General features: G+C 42.0%; 3 protein-coding genes across 3 annotated transcripts in view; 2 read left to right on the forward strand and 1 right to left on the reverse strand.

Moving 5' to 3' along the window:
• The first annotated feature begins 1,336 nt into the window (after nucleotides 1–1,336).
• LOC117962217 (carbohydrate sulfotransferase 12-like) lies at nucleotides 1,337–3,613 on the forward strand. Its single transcript, XM_034901378.1, has 5 exons — nucleotides 1,337–1,403; nucleotides 1,717–1,892; nucleotides 2,088–2,231; nucleotides 2,306–2,613; nucleotides 3,334–3,613. The coding sequence occupies exons 1-5, from the start codon at nucleotides 1,352–1,354 to the stop codon at nucleotides 3,572–3,574; spliced, it is 921 nt and encodes a 306-aa protein (XP_034757269.1). The 5' UTR covers nucleotides 1,337–1,351; the 3' UTR covers nucleotides 3,575–3,613.
• Nucleotides 3,614–5,710: 2,097 nt separating this feature from the next.
• LOC117935244 (carbohydrate sulfotransferase 12-like) lies at nucleotides 5,711–7,981 on the forward strand. Its single transcript, XM_034857378.1, has 5 exons — nucleotides 5,711–5,792; nucleotides 6,077–6,282; nucleotides 6,395–6,538; nucleotides 6,623–6,933; nucleotides 7,616–7,981. The coding sequence occupies exons 1-5, from the start codon at nucleotides 5,711–5,713 to the stop codon at nucleotides 7,854–7,856; spliced, it is 984 nt and encodes a 327-aa protein (XP_034713269.1). The 3' UTR covers nucleotides 7,857–7,981.
• A 1,987-nt stretch (nucleotides 7,982–9,968) lies between these two features.
• The window catches only part of sema4f (sema domain, immunoglobulin domain (Ig), transmembrane domain (TM) and short cytoplasmic domain, (semaphorin) 4F), a 51,089-nt gene continuing 44,918 nt past the window's right edge, over nucleotides 9,969–16,139 (reverse strand). The window contains exons 5-16 of the mRNA XM_034901376.1: nucleotides 15,604–15,715; nucleotides 15,350–15,469; nucleotides 14,995–15,149; nucleotides 14,706–14,887; nucleotides 14,481–14,622; nucleotides 14,123–14,336; nucleotides 13,751–13,860; nucleotides 13,451–13,602; nucleotides 12,967–13,019; nucleotides 12,423–12,613; nucleotides 10,830–12,190; nucleotides 9,969–10,198 (exon numbers count right to left, since the gene is read on the reverse strand). Coding sequence (XP_034757267.1) covers nucleotides 11,462–12,190; nucleotides 12,423–12,613; nucleotides 12,967–13,019; nucleotides 13,451–13,602; nucleotides 13,751–13,860; nucleotides 14,123–14,336; nucleotides 14,481–14,622; nucleotides 14,706–14,887; nucleotides 14,995–15,149; nucleotides 15,350–15,469; nucleotides 15,604–15,715 — 2,160 coding nt within the window. The 3' untranslated portion in view covers nucleotides 9,969–10,198; nucleotides 10,830–11,461. The remainder of the gene's footprint in view (nucleotides 10,199–10,829; nucleotides 12,191–12,422; nucleotides 12,614–12,966; nucleotides 13,020–13,450; nucleotides 13,603–13,750; nucleotides 13,861–14,122; nucleotides 14,337–14,480; nucleotides 14,623–14,705; nucleotides 14,888–14,994; nucleotides 15,150–15,349; nucleotides 15,470–15,603; nucleotides 15,716–16,139) is intronic.

Below are 16,139 nucleotides of genomic sequence, written 5' to 3' on the forward strand. Positions count from 1 at the left end.
AGAATTACAGCCACTAGAGCCAGTCCTACAATGAGCTTTCCTTAGTATGAGCAATTTCTGAGTCTGAAGCTATTGAGGAGGGGGGGGGGCCTTGACCAACTGCCACTTTGCTCATTTGAAAGCCGTGATGTCTTTTTTTCATGGGTGGGCCAAATTCTCTGGGCCACTTTCTAGCCACTGGGGGGACCATAGGCAGGCTGGGGGAACGCATATTAATGTTAAAAAACCTCATTAAGTGACATTTTCCTGCCATGAAACCTTAAAAACATTCCTTGTTTTGTATTATCATCCTTAATAAACCATTTGGTGGGAACCCAAACCTGGTTGGCCAATACGGTAAGCATTCCATACAGGCATAATCCTTATGTGTGTGTGTAGATGTTAACTTCCTCCATGAGGAAGCGCTGTCTCATAATACAGATGTCCTGTCTCCCGGCTTCTACGGACACAGAGAGTTGAACTACTACTCTGCCTGAGACAGGTTGTGACCTACTGCTGTTATGTTGGACACTGACCTGAAAGAGACCCGGGGTACCACTGTCTCAACTTCCAATGACTTGTCAGCTGGAAATTCCACCACAGCAAAGTCGGCACCAAATTATCCTATGGGGACCATGAATATCTGTAAGAATCACATAATAACCTTCATTTGACCATGCGTTTCCATGTAGGGAACAGACCCTGTCATGCTCTTTAAAAAAATGTGATCATGTTTGTATTTTGTTCAGTATTTCAAGTACAGCACCTTTAAATAAGCAAGGAGGCGTGGTGGAATTGTACATCCTGGATGAGGATGTTGCAAAGTCAATATCAGCTTTGCATCTCTCCATCGTCATATTTGTTTTAACATGTACTTTCCACGGTTTGCTGTGCTCACCTCAAAGTCATCACAGTGCACTTGTAAAGCTTCCGTAGGCACAGGTTGTGGATCAGTGATTTTCTCTCAGATCATCAGAGCACGTTGCAAAGGTAAATCAAGGTAAGGGATTAAGGTTGCTACTTTACAGCCACATCAAATAAAGCTTGATGTTTTTCTACTAATTTCTTATTTATTTAGTTACTTAATTTGAAAAACGTTGAAACTAATGTATGTGACTTCAGCTTGCATAACTCAGTGTTATTAAAACCTAGTGCAACATAGTTTTACAGCCTATCCGCTTCTTTTGTGCCTAGTATTTACACAGCTTTTATATAATCAGGAATGGCTTTTACCCTTAATATAACTGACTTCTTAAAAATCTGTGCATTTGAGTGTCCTTTCATTGTTTCTGGTCCATTGACAGCTTTACTTGCCATGGCACAATGCAGTGGACTCCTGCTGTACCTCGGATTTTTGGGATTTTTAGGATCCATGTTTCTCATCATGTTCTGTTTCCAATGGGACGTGTTACCAGAAATTAGAGGTATAATTTGTGTGAATTCCACACTGTTCCTGCTGTGTATCCTGTCCCTGGTTAAGGCTTTGTTTGCACTTGTTTGACCTGCCTGTATAATGAATTGGGGTTAGTAAATGTATTAGTAGGTGGTGAAGCTGCAACCTCACCCCTGATTACTTTGGGATTATTGTGGATCACGTTTAACGTAACTTTTTGTTTTAGCTGCGTGGGGCTTTAAAAGAGACAAATGTTTGGCTTTCATCAATGCTTGGATTACTTTAGCTTTAATCATTTCAGACAGTGATGTGAGATAGAGTAATAATTATAATTCTCATCACAGCAGATGGGATCCATCAGCTGCAGGAACTGAGAAAGAAGCTGCTAAGAGAAACATGTGATGGCGACAGAGACACGTTTACTGAGGGCAAGCACAGCTTAGATGACTTGAGAAACAAAGAGCTGGAGAACCTAATTGTGGACGACAAACACTGCATCATCTACTGTTACATTCCCAAGGTAGTATAGCAAACACACACAGTCAAAGTACACAAGGTTTACATGCCTTGATGTCCAAAAAACATGTCTTTCTCATACTGCCCATTGCTGCAGCTCCTCTGTCTTAGCTTGCCTTACAGAAAAGTCCAGTCCTCTGATTGGCCAGCAGGCCCACTTTGTTGTGATTGAGTAGACTCTTAGTCTTGTTATCTACAGGTTGCCTGTACCAACTGGAAGAGGGTCATGTTTGTCCTGAACCAGACTGAGCCATACCCTGACCCCATGTCCACATCGGGTGACTTGGTCCATGAATACAACACGCTCACTCACTTAACCAGCTTCCCAAGACCAGAGGTTAAGGTCAGTCACAATGATACTAGAGGTGTAAAGTAACAAATAAAAAGTGTGGATGTTTAATTATTTGTTGACTACAGGCAAAGCTGAAACACTACACCAAGTTCCTGTTTGTCCGGGATCCATTCGTCCGACTTGTCTCCGCCTACCGAGACAAGTTCCTGCGGCGCAATGAGTACTTCTATCTACACTTTGCCCGGGACATTCTGCGCCTGTATGGTAACCTGACCAATCCACCAGAGACAGTGGACAAGGCATTTGCATCCGGGATCCACCCCTCATTTTACAACTTCATTCAGTACTTGCTGGACCCGCAGACAGAAGAGAAGCGCCCCCTCGAACCCCACTGGAGGCAGATGTACCGCCAGTGCCACCCCTGCCTCATCCAGTAAGGCCATTTTTCATCAGGGCCACTTCAATTAAATCATAATAACTAATTCAGATCACACTTGGCGTTCTCTTCAATTTTGTGACTTTCCTTGTAATATTTTAAAGGCCGAAACATCCTGACTTTTAGGCTTTGTTTACCTTACAAGCTGATGAGGCCCAAATTACACATTAAGTGTAATATAATAGGCTGTATTTCAGAATTTGACATTTGACAGTATTAAAGGCAGAGATTTAGTTATTTACACTGTTCTGCTTTTATCTAATTGTAGGGTATTATGTATTTCATGGAGTTGGGTCAAGTGTGTTGGCCTAGTCCCGCCCTACTGTTCTGTGATTGGCTAGTGCTCCTTGTCTTGACTTGTGATTAGATGCTATGAGGATATTGGTGACAACTTTGGCTGATTGTAGCTATTTATAACTAGCTTGCTATTTCCACCATGCTTCCATGTTACACTGTTTTTTGGCAGAAAATGAGTTGAACACTGGCCCATTGGCTCGAACATTGAGCCCTGTAGTGTGAACCAAGCCTTAGTCCCTAGAAGGGGTCAAGGTCCACAAACTTTGGACTTCCCATAATGCAACTACACCCCAAAACTGTGAAATTGTTTTGCAGGCTGAGTAGATTTTGACTGTAATGTTTGACTGTGTGACTCTATTGTTGCAACAAAACAATGTTTAGATCAGTTGTAGTTTGACATTGGGTTGTTTTACCTCTCAGGTATGATTTCATTGGCCATCAGGAGACTCTACAACAGGACGCGGGACAGCTGCTGAAGATGTTAAAGCTGGAGGACGACATCAAGTTCCCTCCTTCCTATGAAAACATGACTTCCCCTAGTTCTTTGTCGGACTGGTTCAGCACAGTGCCTCTAGAGGACAGGAGGAAGCTGTACGAGCTCTATGAGGGGGACTTCAGGCTTTTTGGCTACAAAAGGCCTGGACAATGGCTTGATTACTGAGATGAAGTCAGGATTCCCTCTTCCCTGTGGACAAAGAAAACCACTATTTACTTGCCAGAAACGAACAATCACTAAGATGAGGATATTACAAATATTCATCTTACTAGCTTTCTGAAATAAAGGAATTATAAGCTCTGCACTATATTAGGGCTCTGTTCATGCATGTACTTATGTACATCGCTAGCTTTTCTACACTACACCATCAAAATCAGTCTGTCTCATTCATTTCTAGCAACATAAGTCATTCTCAAATCATTTTACTTGTTGGCTAAAAGTATAAAATGTGAAACTGAAGTTTTCAATACTTGTATGTTTTGACACAAAGGTCAAAGTTCTACAGTCAAATTAACTTTAGTTCCATATTTATGACATTTCAGATGAGATGAAACACTAAATGTGTTGAAACCACATCTGAGCTGAACACATTTTGCCTAGTGTTCGGAAAAATACCTTCATAGTATCCCAAATATAGTCTCTCTCTCAACCTTCAGCTAAACAAATGAATGTGTTTTGTGACCCACTGAAGCTGTAACTACACATTTGGTGATTGAAAAGATGTTTTAAGACGTTTATCAGACCGATTATTACCCAGTTTTCAACTACAGCAGGAATCAATGCTGAAATCCCAGTTGGTGCTCACTGGGAAGTCACGGTGACGTTACACTTAGAGAAACTGATGCTAGTATGTCTTAACGACGGAGAGACACTCATGGACCATTCATCCACTTGCTAATTTGTCAGTGAGAGGGCAACAGGAGCTTCACTGTCAGGACACATGTGGTGTAACATTAAGTGCTCTCTTATTAATAAAAAAAGAAGAAGAAAAAAGACACTCCAAAGCATCAATCACAGGCCACTGGTTGTTCATGCCTGACAAACAAACCTTAACAAGTGTAAGAGGTGATCTATTTTATTTTTAAGATGTTTTTGGGGCCTCTAACTGGCAGGACAGCTGAAGACATGAAAAGGGAGAGAGAGGGGGGGCGACATGCAGTAAAGGATCGCAGGTCAGAAACGTTTTGTACTTTCATTTCAGTTTTAATTGCTACACAGAGTACACATTCTTGTGGGCTACCTGAAGAGCCTGCCCCACCCACTCTGCTTTATAGTGCAGGTTTTGTTAATGCTGGGACTTTACATAATCCTGTATTGACAGCAGTAGAATGCAGTACATTGTATTGGGGAATTGTTTTGACGTGTCCTTGGAGTCTAGCTTGATCCTCCTCTGCTTGCACTACGACTGGACTTTTAAAGGGGGAAGACCAAAATATGGTAATCCTAAAAATATGATGCATTGTACAGATTCAGTGGTACTGTAATACTTTATTGCACAACACCATCTACATTTAATAAGTTGAAGGCTCTGAACACCCAAACTGGTGTTTCCAGTTAATGGGGTTGATTAGACCTCTTCCCAGGACTGTGTGGGTGTGTATAGACTGATTGGCATTTTCCTGAGTCACCTGTTAGCTCTGTGTCACCTGTTAGGCTGGGACAAATGACACTCTCATCATTATTATTGGCAGATGAAGACTTGGCACCTGACAATTTCCCATCTATGCTCTGGCCCGCCTTCAACCTGAGCAGAGTCTAATCAGCCACGGAAAATACCTGTGTGAGTGTTCAGAGGCTTTAATAATAACACTCAGGCTTGTGGAACATTTATTGCACACATGAGACTAATGCCATTCAAATGAGTAAGATCTCCATGGGCTGCTTTAAGTTTTGCAAACCACCAGATGTCCCTGTGTTATTTATTTCAAAACTTTTTCAGCACAAACAGAAAGACAGCTGCAAAGCTTCATTCATCCATCACTAGACATAAACTCAAAGCATAATAATAAATATAATTTGTTTAATGCCTAAACATTTGTGGTTGTCATCTTGTGACAGTGTGGAGGAGACAGCGGGAGGGGAAAGGTGTGTGTGTGTGTGTGTGTGTGTGTGTGTGTGTGTGTGTGTGTGTGTGTGTGTGTCTGTGTGTGTGTGTGTGTGTGAACACTCAATATCTTGATGCAATGGGACAGCACAACAGTACACTCATCTACTTCTTATAGGGTGTAAACCTAACCCTTGTGCATTTGAGTGTCCTTTCATTGTTTCTGGTCCATTGGCAGCTTTACTTGCCATGGCACAATGCAGAGGACTCCTGCTGTACCTCGGAGCATATTTCTCATCATGTTCTGTTTCCAATGGGACGTGTTGCCAGAAATAAGAGGTATAATTTGTGTGAATTCCACACTGTTCCTGCTGTGTATCCTGTCCCTGGTTAAGGCTTTGTTTGCACTTGTTTGACCTGCCTGTATAATGAATTGGGGTTAGTAAATGTATTAGTAGGTGGTGAAGCTGCAACCTCACCCCTGATTACTTTGGGATTATCGTGGATCACGTTCAACATAATTCTTTTTTTTTTTTTAGCTGCGTGGGGCTTCAAAAGAGACAAATGTATGGCTTTCATCAGTGCTTGGATTACTTTAGCTTTAATCATTTCAGACAGTTGAGAGAGAGTAACTATTATTATTCTCATAACAGCAGAGGAGATCCATCAGCTGCAGGAACTGAGAAAGAAGCTGCTAAGAGAAACATGTGATGGCAACAGAGACAAGTTTACTGAGGGCAAACACAGCTTAGATGACTTGAGAAACAAAGAGCTGGAGAACCTAATTGTGGACGACAAACACTGCATCATCTACTGTTCTATTCCCAAGGTAGTATAGCTAACACACACACTCAAAGTATACAATGTAGACATGCATCTTACACAACTGTTAAAGAGCGTCCATTGTGTACTCTTAGTGTTGTTGTTGTTGTTATCTACAGGTGGCCTGTACCAACTGGAAGAGGGTCATGTTTGCCCTGAAGCAGAGCAAGCCATACCCTGACCCCATGTCCATAAATGTTGACTTGGTCCATAAGATCGACAAGCTCATTTACCTGAACACTTTCTCAAAAACAGAGATTGAGGTCAGCCACAATTACATCAGAGGTGTTCTTAAAGTTTAAACGCAAAGTAGTTTGTTTTTTTGTTTTTGTTTTTTTTGACTACAGGGAAAGCTGAAACACTACACCAAGTTCCTGTTTGTCCGGGACCCATTCGTCCGACTCGTCTCCGCCTACCGAGACAAGTTCCTGCGGTGGCAAGATGAGTACTTCTATCTACACTTTACCCGGGACATTCTGCGCCTGTATGGTAACCTGACTAATCCACCAGAGACAGTGGAGGAGGCGTCTGTATCTGAGTTACATCCCTCCTTTTACAACTTCATTCAGTACTTGCTGGACCCGCAGACAGAAGAGAAGCGTCCCTTTGACCCCCACTGGAGGCAGATGTACCGCCAGTGCCACCCCTGCCTCATCCAGTAAGGCAATTTCTTTTCATCTATCTATTTTCATGTTCCACCTTCAAAAATTAGTTTCCTGAATTGAAAACTAATTTAGCTCTGCCTCTGTGTTTTCATCTGGCATTTTAAACTTGTACTTGGTGACCAAGAGACAAAAAAATGGTTGACACTGCTGCAGCTGACTTTTAGTCCCTAGAATGGCTCAAGCTCCAGAAACCCTGGACTTCCCATAGTGCGACTAGATTCCAAAAAATTAAACTCTTTCCCAGCCTGGCTGGTACTTCTCATGAGAAAACCGATCTTGCCGTGTTGTTGGAATGCTTCCTAACCCTTCTGTTGTCTTTGAAAATCAACGCTTTTGTTGATGCTTTTTAATCAATGTTTTTAACTTTTTCTAACACGTTTTTCAATGTTATGGAATATGTCAACTTTTACTCAATACTATTTCAAAACCACGTCAATTTTTTTTCAAATACTGTAAAATTGAATACAACACCCCAAAATGAAAAATAGAGATTTGTACTTGCGAAAGAGCGTTGCGTGGAATCAATCATGTTATTTTGGGGAATTAAAAAGAACACTGACATAGGAAAACTGTTAAATTTGACATGAGGGTTAATGTCCACAAGTTACCATGATTTGAATGTTACTGCTAAATAATTTCAGTTGTAATTTGACATTGGGTGGTTTTACCTCTCAGGTATGATTTCATTGGCCATCAGGAGACTCTACAACAGGACGCGGGACAGCTGCTGAAGATGTTAAAGCTGGAGGACGACATCAAGTTCCCTCCTTCCTATGAAAACATGACTTCCCCTAGTTCTGTGCCGGACTGGTTCAGCACAGTGCCTCTAGAGGACAGGAGGAAGCTGTACGAGCTCTATGAGGGGGACTTCAGGCTTTTTGGCTACAAAAGGCCTGGACAATGGCTTGATTATTGAGATGAAGTCAGGATTCCCTCTTCCCTGTGGACAAAGAAAACCACTATTTACTTCTAAGCAAAGAACAATCACTAAGACGAGGGAAATATTCAACCAATCTGTTTCTCAAATACTTCGATCCTAATCTCTGTGCTGGTTCATGCATGTGTTTACTACTTTATTTATATATCAAGCTTTCTACCTCCCAAAATGTTGACTCTCTTAATGTGTAGTGAGATATCCTATTTTTTAACTCATTAACAGCCACTGTTACAGTGAACTTTACCTGTTGGCTACTCAAATGAGAAACTTACATTAGGAATTCCTGCTGGATAATTTTCCACACTGCCAATGGTCAAACTTTCAGTTTGTGTTAGCAAATGTGGAATTTGGTAGGAGGGATAGCTTTAATTTACAGCAAGTATTTGTATTTTCAAATTATACTTCATGTCCTTGTGATGACAACAAGCATGGATGAAATGGCTACTTTGTTTTTCTGGATATGGATTATTTTTAATTTTTTTTTCCTCCAAATTATTGGAAGGGCTAAAGAAATTATTCCCATCCCACTGGACCAATTCTCAAGTTAATATTTTGAGAGAAAGCTTTAAGGACAAGAGGATATCAACTGTTTTGATGCTACTTTACTGTTTCCCTTGAGTGATTGGAGGAGCATGCATCCACTTGTTAATAAGTCAGTGAGAGGGCAAAGGAGTACTTCACTGTCAGGATAATTTAGATGTGAAAAGTGCACTGCTTTCTCATTCAATAAAAATCACTCATCCAAGTTACACTCCAAAAGAAGAGACCAGCTGGCCAACGCCGCATAAACAAACCTTAACAAGCATATGTGCCGTTCCGTTATAAGGTCATACAGGCAGTGAATCTCTGGGAGCTACTTATCGTTTTCTCATTGTTTTTTGCAAATCAATGTATAATTAAGATTTTAGTTGTCTTTATCGGTTCAGATTTTCTATTTGTGTAATGTTGGATAGAAATTCAGAACTTAGACCACGTCTGATTGGCTGGCCGGGGCTGCTTGCCTCATCTTTCATCACGCCTGCATTTAAGGATTACACGGCTGCTCCAAGTCCCACTGCTGTGTCATCACGTTCCCCCTGTAAATGCACATTAATCAGAGGAGCAATAAAACTTTCCAAACTTACAAGCGGTGTCTGCCTTAGCCTAACCCTGTAGTTTCACCCGGGAAAACTCAGAGAAATGTAACATCGAGTGTCTTACAGGGGCTGTAGCAACGGTTTTCAGTTACAGCCTCATTAAAAGAAGCATTAAGAACAAAGGATGGGTCAAATTTGCAACTATGATTAACTACAATACATTGGTTTCTAGGTGGTAAATTTGTATACTTAAACATATTTATGCCGAGGAGTGCTGACGAGATGTTGAGATTAGAGGATGAGCTTCAAGGAGCAGGAAGACGAGCGTCACTACAGAAGACGAGGGAAAAAACAGCAAAGTTCATACATATATCACTCAACTGCTTGTTCTTCTTTAATTTAGACAAATTATGGTATTTTTGTTAAAACTTTCATTGTTTTCAAATCAAAATATACACTCTCTTTTTAGGACAGGATGATATAACTGACCCCTGGGAATCAGAGAAACAGCTCGTGATGTATGACTTGACAGCCAGCAGCTTGTTAGCTTAGCATAAAAAATGCTACAAACATACATCGGTGAAAGAGCCAGGCTAGCTGTGTCCACCTGTTTCTAGTCTGTAAGCTAATCAGATGTTGGCTGTAGCTGTAAGCTAATCAGATGTTGGCTGTAGCTTCATGTCGGTTGGTATTAAGCATGTCATCAAATTCTCAATAACAAACTGCAGCCTATTTACCAAAATGTAAAACTTGAAAGATCTTTCACTGCTAACTAAACTATTCCTATGGCAGGTGTCAAATGAGTGGGGGAAATGGATTCTTAAGGTGTAATCATTGTATTTCACGTATTTACAAAGGTGTGCACACACACGCTCAGCCACAGACGTGTTCACACACCGTTGCAAATTACAGAATTTACTTACAGGTTTGGTCCGTTTCTGGGAAGCATGTGGAGCGGTCGACAAGATTTGTTTCCGATCTTTCTCACATGGCGATTTTCACCAGACAGTATGGAAACAGTGATGCCAGGTTACCGGCAACTTTTTCTTTTTAAGCTTTATTACAAAAAACATGACAAAAAACAATACATTGTTACAGTTCCACAACCACAACACAAGGTGATGGTGGCTTTGTGTCTGGCAAGGTCCATTCCGTTAGGCTTAAATGCATTTCAAATCCTTTGCCTTCTGTCTTATTCACTGTGAAGGTGAAAAGTGACACATCTGGTCTCATTATAACTGACAGCTGCCCAATGTCCTTATTGCTGCTCCGGACAACACAGCTTTCAAAGTCACTCAGTTGCTCGGGGTTCCTTTCTTCCGAGGTATAGTCCAAACTGAGAAATCTTGGTGTTATATTTAATAAAAACATGTATTTAAATCACTAACCTGCACATGTTTCTTTTAATTAGGAAACATTGCCAATCAATCTGAGCTTGAGGTGATCATTCATGCTCCATTATCACCAGCAAGTCATCCCAGGACTAGTCGAGTCTGTTGACCAGGTCCAGCAGGAGGTCACACATCACTCAGCTTTTATACTTCTGATCAAATTCAGGATCCAATTTAAAGTTCTTTTTTTTCTTGTTAAAGCTCTGCATGGTCAAGCAGTTTATATCTCTGACCGGCTCCATCAGTACACTACTAACAGTTCCCTCAGGTCTTCTAACCAGGGACTACTGGTGGTTCCACGCACTCGCTTAAAAACTAAAGGTTGTTTGTGTTTGTAACTTTGGGTTTTAATCTTTTAAATGATTTGGATTGGTCTTTCTATTATTCAATAATTTTTCTTGCTTGTTGCCACTCTGTGTTTTTACAATTGTTTATCATGTGAAGCACTTTGTGTCTGTAAAAGGTGCTATATCAAATAAACTTACTTACTTAGACCTGCTTGGCATCTTGAGCTTTCCACAATAACACAACTCTGACAGGTGACCCTCAACCCTATCATCCTCCTTAAGCATCCTCCCTTTGTGGTTCTCTGCTCAGAAGCAGAACAGTCTGACTTGTTAGTCTATGGCTCAGCAGTCCTTTAGTACCTTTGGACGTGTCAAGGTCTGGGATTTGACTGTTGCGTCAGAGAGAGGAATAGAAATAGAGAAAGAGAGAGAGAGAGGTGTTGAAAGAGTCAAAGCTTTTGTAGAGCCATCAGGAGAAGAGAATGAGAGAGCAAACAGCAACAACGGAAGTTAAGGAGAAAGACAATATGGCTTTTCAACGTCTACACATGTAGACATTTAGGTGCTCGGAGACTGCTCATATTTACATTTTATATTACATCTGAAGCATTTATTTAGCTGTAGCTCTCATCTTCAATGACTCACAATACTAACATGTTTACTTTTCACACGCTTAGACATAAACTTATCATATATTTCTCATATATCTCTATCTCTCTTCATGCTACAGCTCCCATTCAAAGGCATTTGGCAGTGGCCATTTTGTATTCCCCTTGGTATTATTCAGTTGGATAATACCAAGGAGGCAGTCAACATTTTATATCACCTTTTCATATGGAACTTTCTTCACATTTAGCCAACGGTGCAGGTGATTTAAACATGGTAAAGCTGGCCAACTCTTCCTCCAGTCCTTTTATTCCATCCCCTAACCCGTCCCCCACTCCCTCATCCACCTCGTCCCGCTCCCCCGACTCCCTCTCAACCCCCTCCGGCCTGTCCCTCTCCCTCTCCCCCGTCCTTCCATCCAGCAAGTCTGCAGCTAATATTTCCGAGGCAAACTTTAGCCCGCTGCTACTTGTATTGCAGTTTGCATACAGGGAATTCCCATGGCCATTGCTGGGGTTGCTATGGATCAAGGTACCGCTGTAGCTGTTGCCATGGTGACCACCATTCCCCTGGTTGCTGAGGAGCGTTGTAGTCGTGTTTGTGGTTGACGTCCCGTTACGTTTTTCTGTCAACCTAAATCCCTCAGACATCAGGCTGGCACTGCTAGGGGACTGTGGCGTGGCTGAGGAGCCCAGCAAGTCCCGCCCCTTCTCTGACGACAGCGAATTATCTGGCAGGTGGTGACCCTGGAGGGCAAAGCTGCTCCGGTGGGTCACGAAGTAGAGGAGGAACAAACCAAACGCTAAACCCAAGATGAAGAAAAGGATGTAGATGGCCAGGACGTGGCGGCTTTCTGCGGTCGCCCTGGTTCCTCCAGCACTGGGGGCTTCTAGTGTCAGCTGATAGGCTGCTCTGCGGCAGGGGGAGGGGTCTCTGCTACCTTGTCCGGCCTCCTGGAGAAGAGCAACATGACAGAGAACAAGAAGTGGTTTGATCTGTTAGAGTTGCGCTTTTACATCAAATATGCATCTGACAGTTTATAATATAATTTATTTTATTAATAAAATAAAACGGGAACTTTGCAGTAAGTAGTAGGAGTTCCCGAGTGTCTAATTGTGGGAAAAAGTAGAGCAGGGTAAGTACGTTTATGCTAAGCTAAGTTTTGCCTGGGTTTTTGCTGTGTACCTGGCACGTGCAGATGTATTTCCCCAGGCTGTCCTCTGTGACAGTCACCTCCAGGTCTGAGTGGTGCTGCCTGGTGTGTCTGTGGGGAGGATGCTCCCAGCTACAGGGCCTGGGAGACAGCTGGACACATGGCAACAGGAGGCGCAGACCCAGAGACACTGGCAGCTCCCTCATGGACGGGCTGCAACGCCCTGCAGGAGACAACAAGCAAAGAGACAGAACACAGTTGAATAACAGAGAAACAGACATATATACATACATATATACATACAGTATATACATACAGACAGTACATATGTGTATATACACATATCTATATATATATATATATATATATGTATATTAATGTATGTGTGTATGTATGCATGTAATTATGTAAATATATATATATATATATATATATATATATATATATATATATATATATATATATATATATATATATATATATATATATATATATATATATAAATAAAAACAAGTTTAAAATTGATGACGAACTTGACATTTGCATGTCGTTTGCACAAAAACGAAATTCACTTACCCTCAATAGCACACTTTTTCAAGGCGTTGTCTACCATATCACCTGGCCCAGGCCTGGACACGCAAAATTGAGTCAAATTTTTTCATCAGCGTTTTAGCATTAAAACTACTTTCCTTGGTGTGGTGCATACTTTTCTTAATATTTCTTTAAATTTATTATCAATCAATATATAGTTATCAGTTCCAACTTTGATAAGTGACTAATACAGAAATTGCAAAAATGTACTTCTTTGTTGCTACCAATGGTTTTATTTGTCTCTCTTTTTTTGCTGTTGGTTTGCTACATCATTTTAAGACTTTAATGTAGACAGTCTTAGTCATTTGTAAAGGGTTGAAACAGAAACTCAAGATGATCAATAAACAAAATATAAAGAAAACATGTTACTGTTTTTCTAACTCAAATACTGGGTTAGAAAATGCTCTCTGTCTTTGCTTTTCATTTTTGGAAGGTTTCCAGTTCTCTGTGATATTCCTTTAGTACTCACTCTGCAGTTGTGGGCCTGCAGGCCTCCTCCTCTGTGCTCCACACACAGCCCAGTCCTCGGGCTCTGGCACACACCTCACAGCTGGGATACAGAGCGCAGCCTTCGGCCTGGACACGAGCCAGAGACAGAGGGCTGCCCACCAGAGCCCAGCCCTGGAATCACAGGGAACCATTGCAGAGACACTGAGCAATATAACAGACATTTTTGCGCACTGCAGATTCATTAATGCATCTGTGTGTGTGTGTGTGTGTGTGTGTGTGCGCGCTTGTGTAGTATGTGTGTGAACAAATGTGCAAATACCTGGTGCAGTAATATATTGTTGACAGGCTCCTGTGAGTGGAACAGATGAATCTCCTCCAGTAAGGTGGCGTTCTGGCCCACTACTGCCACCCGGTGGAGCTCCCCACGGTCTGAAACACACATTTCACACACATAATTTATTCTGGTTTTATTTACAATATTGAATATAGTTTATTTCATATCAAAATGTATTTACATTAATCAAGTATGGTCATACAATTTGGATAGATTTTTCTAAAGTATTTAAACTGCTGTGTCACTTATTTCATTTATTTTAAATTAAGATTAATTAGCCAGCCAGTTTTAGTTATTTTTATTTTCTTAATTTACATCGTTTCCCTTCTTCCTATCCCTGCATCCTTGTCTCCTCACCTGTCCCAAGGTGCAGGACTGTTCCCCTCTGCTGGCCTCCGCTGCCCGTCTGAGTGACAGCCAGCTTGGTGTATCTGATTCCCTCCCGGACCAGCAGCGGCGCTGCAGTGACACTGTTCTCCATCAGAGGATGGTCCCTCACAAACGTCAACACCTTGTCGGGAAGTTTCAAGGACGACTCGAACCCCTCAGCCTTCAAAGCATTGTTCAAACACTAAAAGATGAGGGGGAAAATTTGTGAAAAAAACAACAACTAATGTTTGAGTAATTCGTGTTCATCTAATAACGAAAGGCATTGTATAAAGTAGAGCTGGTAATAGTACATCTACAGTCGTTATGTGGTTGTACAGTCTAGTACCTGGCCAGGCCTTGGTGTGGGGACAGGTTCCGGGTTGATCCAGTTCTCGCAGGTCTTCTTCAGCTCTTTAAAGGGGCCGTCCATCACTTTGTTGATGTCAGAAAGACTGAAAACACACACTGCTGACAACTCCTCACGCTCCCTAACAAGAAAAAAAAGAATGGTGGGTTAACATTAACCCTAACCCCATGCTACTTTTGCCCCCTTGCTTGCTCCTCAGCTTACCACTGGGAGGTGAATACTCCATAGAAGTGTGTGCTACTGGGGTCTCCTGGTGTGTGTTGCGTGGTGAAAACATCAGTTAGGACGTTGTAGCGCTGACCGCTGGGCTTGTCCTCACACACCAGCTGGGCCTTGAGGAAGGTGGTCCAACGTCGCTGCAGGGTCTTCATCCCTCCGACATCGGACTGAACAGCCGGGGTGGGGGGGGGGAGAAACACACGGCCGACAGTAAATTCACATGGGGCCATCAATCCGTCAATTGACCAATGATTCAATCATGACGTTGGGTTACCTTGCAGACTCGTGCCACCCTGGGCACTTTGACTTTGGTGTAGAGATCATACTCTTTGGCCACCTCAGTGAAGAAGAAGTAGATTTTGTCATCGTCTCCTGTTGGGTTGCTGTCTACAGACTGCTTTATGAAGGCTGAGCTCACAAACTCTGGGTCTGAGAAAGATACACACACACACACACACAGACATACACACAGACACACACACACGAACACACAATGTGACTTTTCCCTGTGGGAGAGTACGACCATGGTCCTTGTAAGTGAAAGTGTGTGTTTGTGTCTTTACGTGTCAACATATGTGTATATGGGTGTTTAGTGAGTGAGTGTCTCCAAGTGTGCATGTGTGTCTCACCACTCAGCCAGTTGATGGATCGCTCGGTTCGGATGCGCTCCTGCTCAGCGCCCGTCGCCCGGGAGATGTCAAACAGCGTTCCCAGGAAGTTGCTGGTGGCTGCTGTGTATAGGGTACCAGCTAGACAAAAGAAAGAGAGAGAGAGAGAGAGAAAGAGAGGGAGAAATTAGAACCTTGGATCAGGCTGAAATTCTGATCAACCAGACAACAAACACACAAGCAGATTAGTCAGTCCATTGGTCAAACATTCGCACCTGCCATAACAGCTGTGTAGTGCTGACTGGGCTCAAAGGGACACTTGCCCTTCCCCGTCTCCATCTTCACCCCTCCATCCTCGGCTTTCTCCAGTGTGAAGGAGGAGAGCTCCTGCAGGAAGAAAGACAAGAAGTTAAAACTACAACGGCAACACAAAATTAAAAAAAGTTCATTATGTAGATTATTATTTTTTCGATGCTGTCTCGCTCGTGTTTTATTATCCTCTAAATGAATTATAGTGAAAAAATCTTTACAGGTTGTCTGCTTAAAATTACACTATAATTAGGCTTTTTTTTGCTCTTGTGCTAAAAGCTTTCGTGACTTTAGTACTTAAAGTGCCTTCTAGAAAAAGTCACTTGGAACAAAACATCTTTTGTTGGTTGACTGCTCCCCAACAGTACAGAGGACAAGTGTTTGAGTAGAGTCTTAAAAATTACAAGTTTAATTGTTTAATAATGCCTTGCTGTAGTGGGATAACTGTGTATGAGTGTGTGTGTGTGTGTGTGTGTGTGTGTGTGTGTGTGTGTGTGTGTGT

Source organism: Etheostoma cragini, chromosome 19 (assembly GCF_013103735.1).
Source record: "Etheostoma cragini isolate CJK2018 chromosome 19, CSU_Ecrag_1.0, whole genome shotgun sequence".
Classification (NCBI taxonomy): Eukaryota; Metazoa; Chordata; class Actinopteri; order Perciformes; family Percidae; genus Etheostoma; species Etheostoma cragini.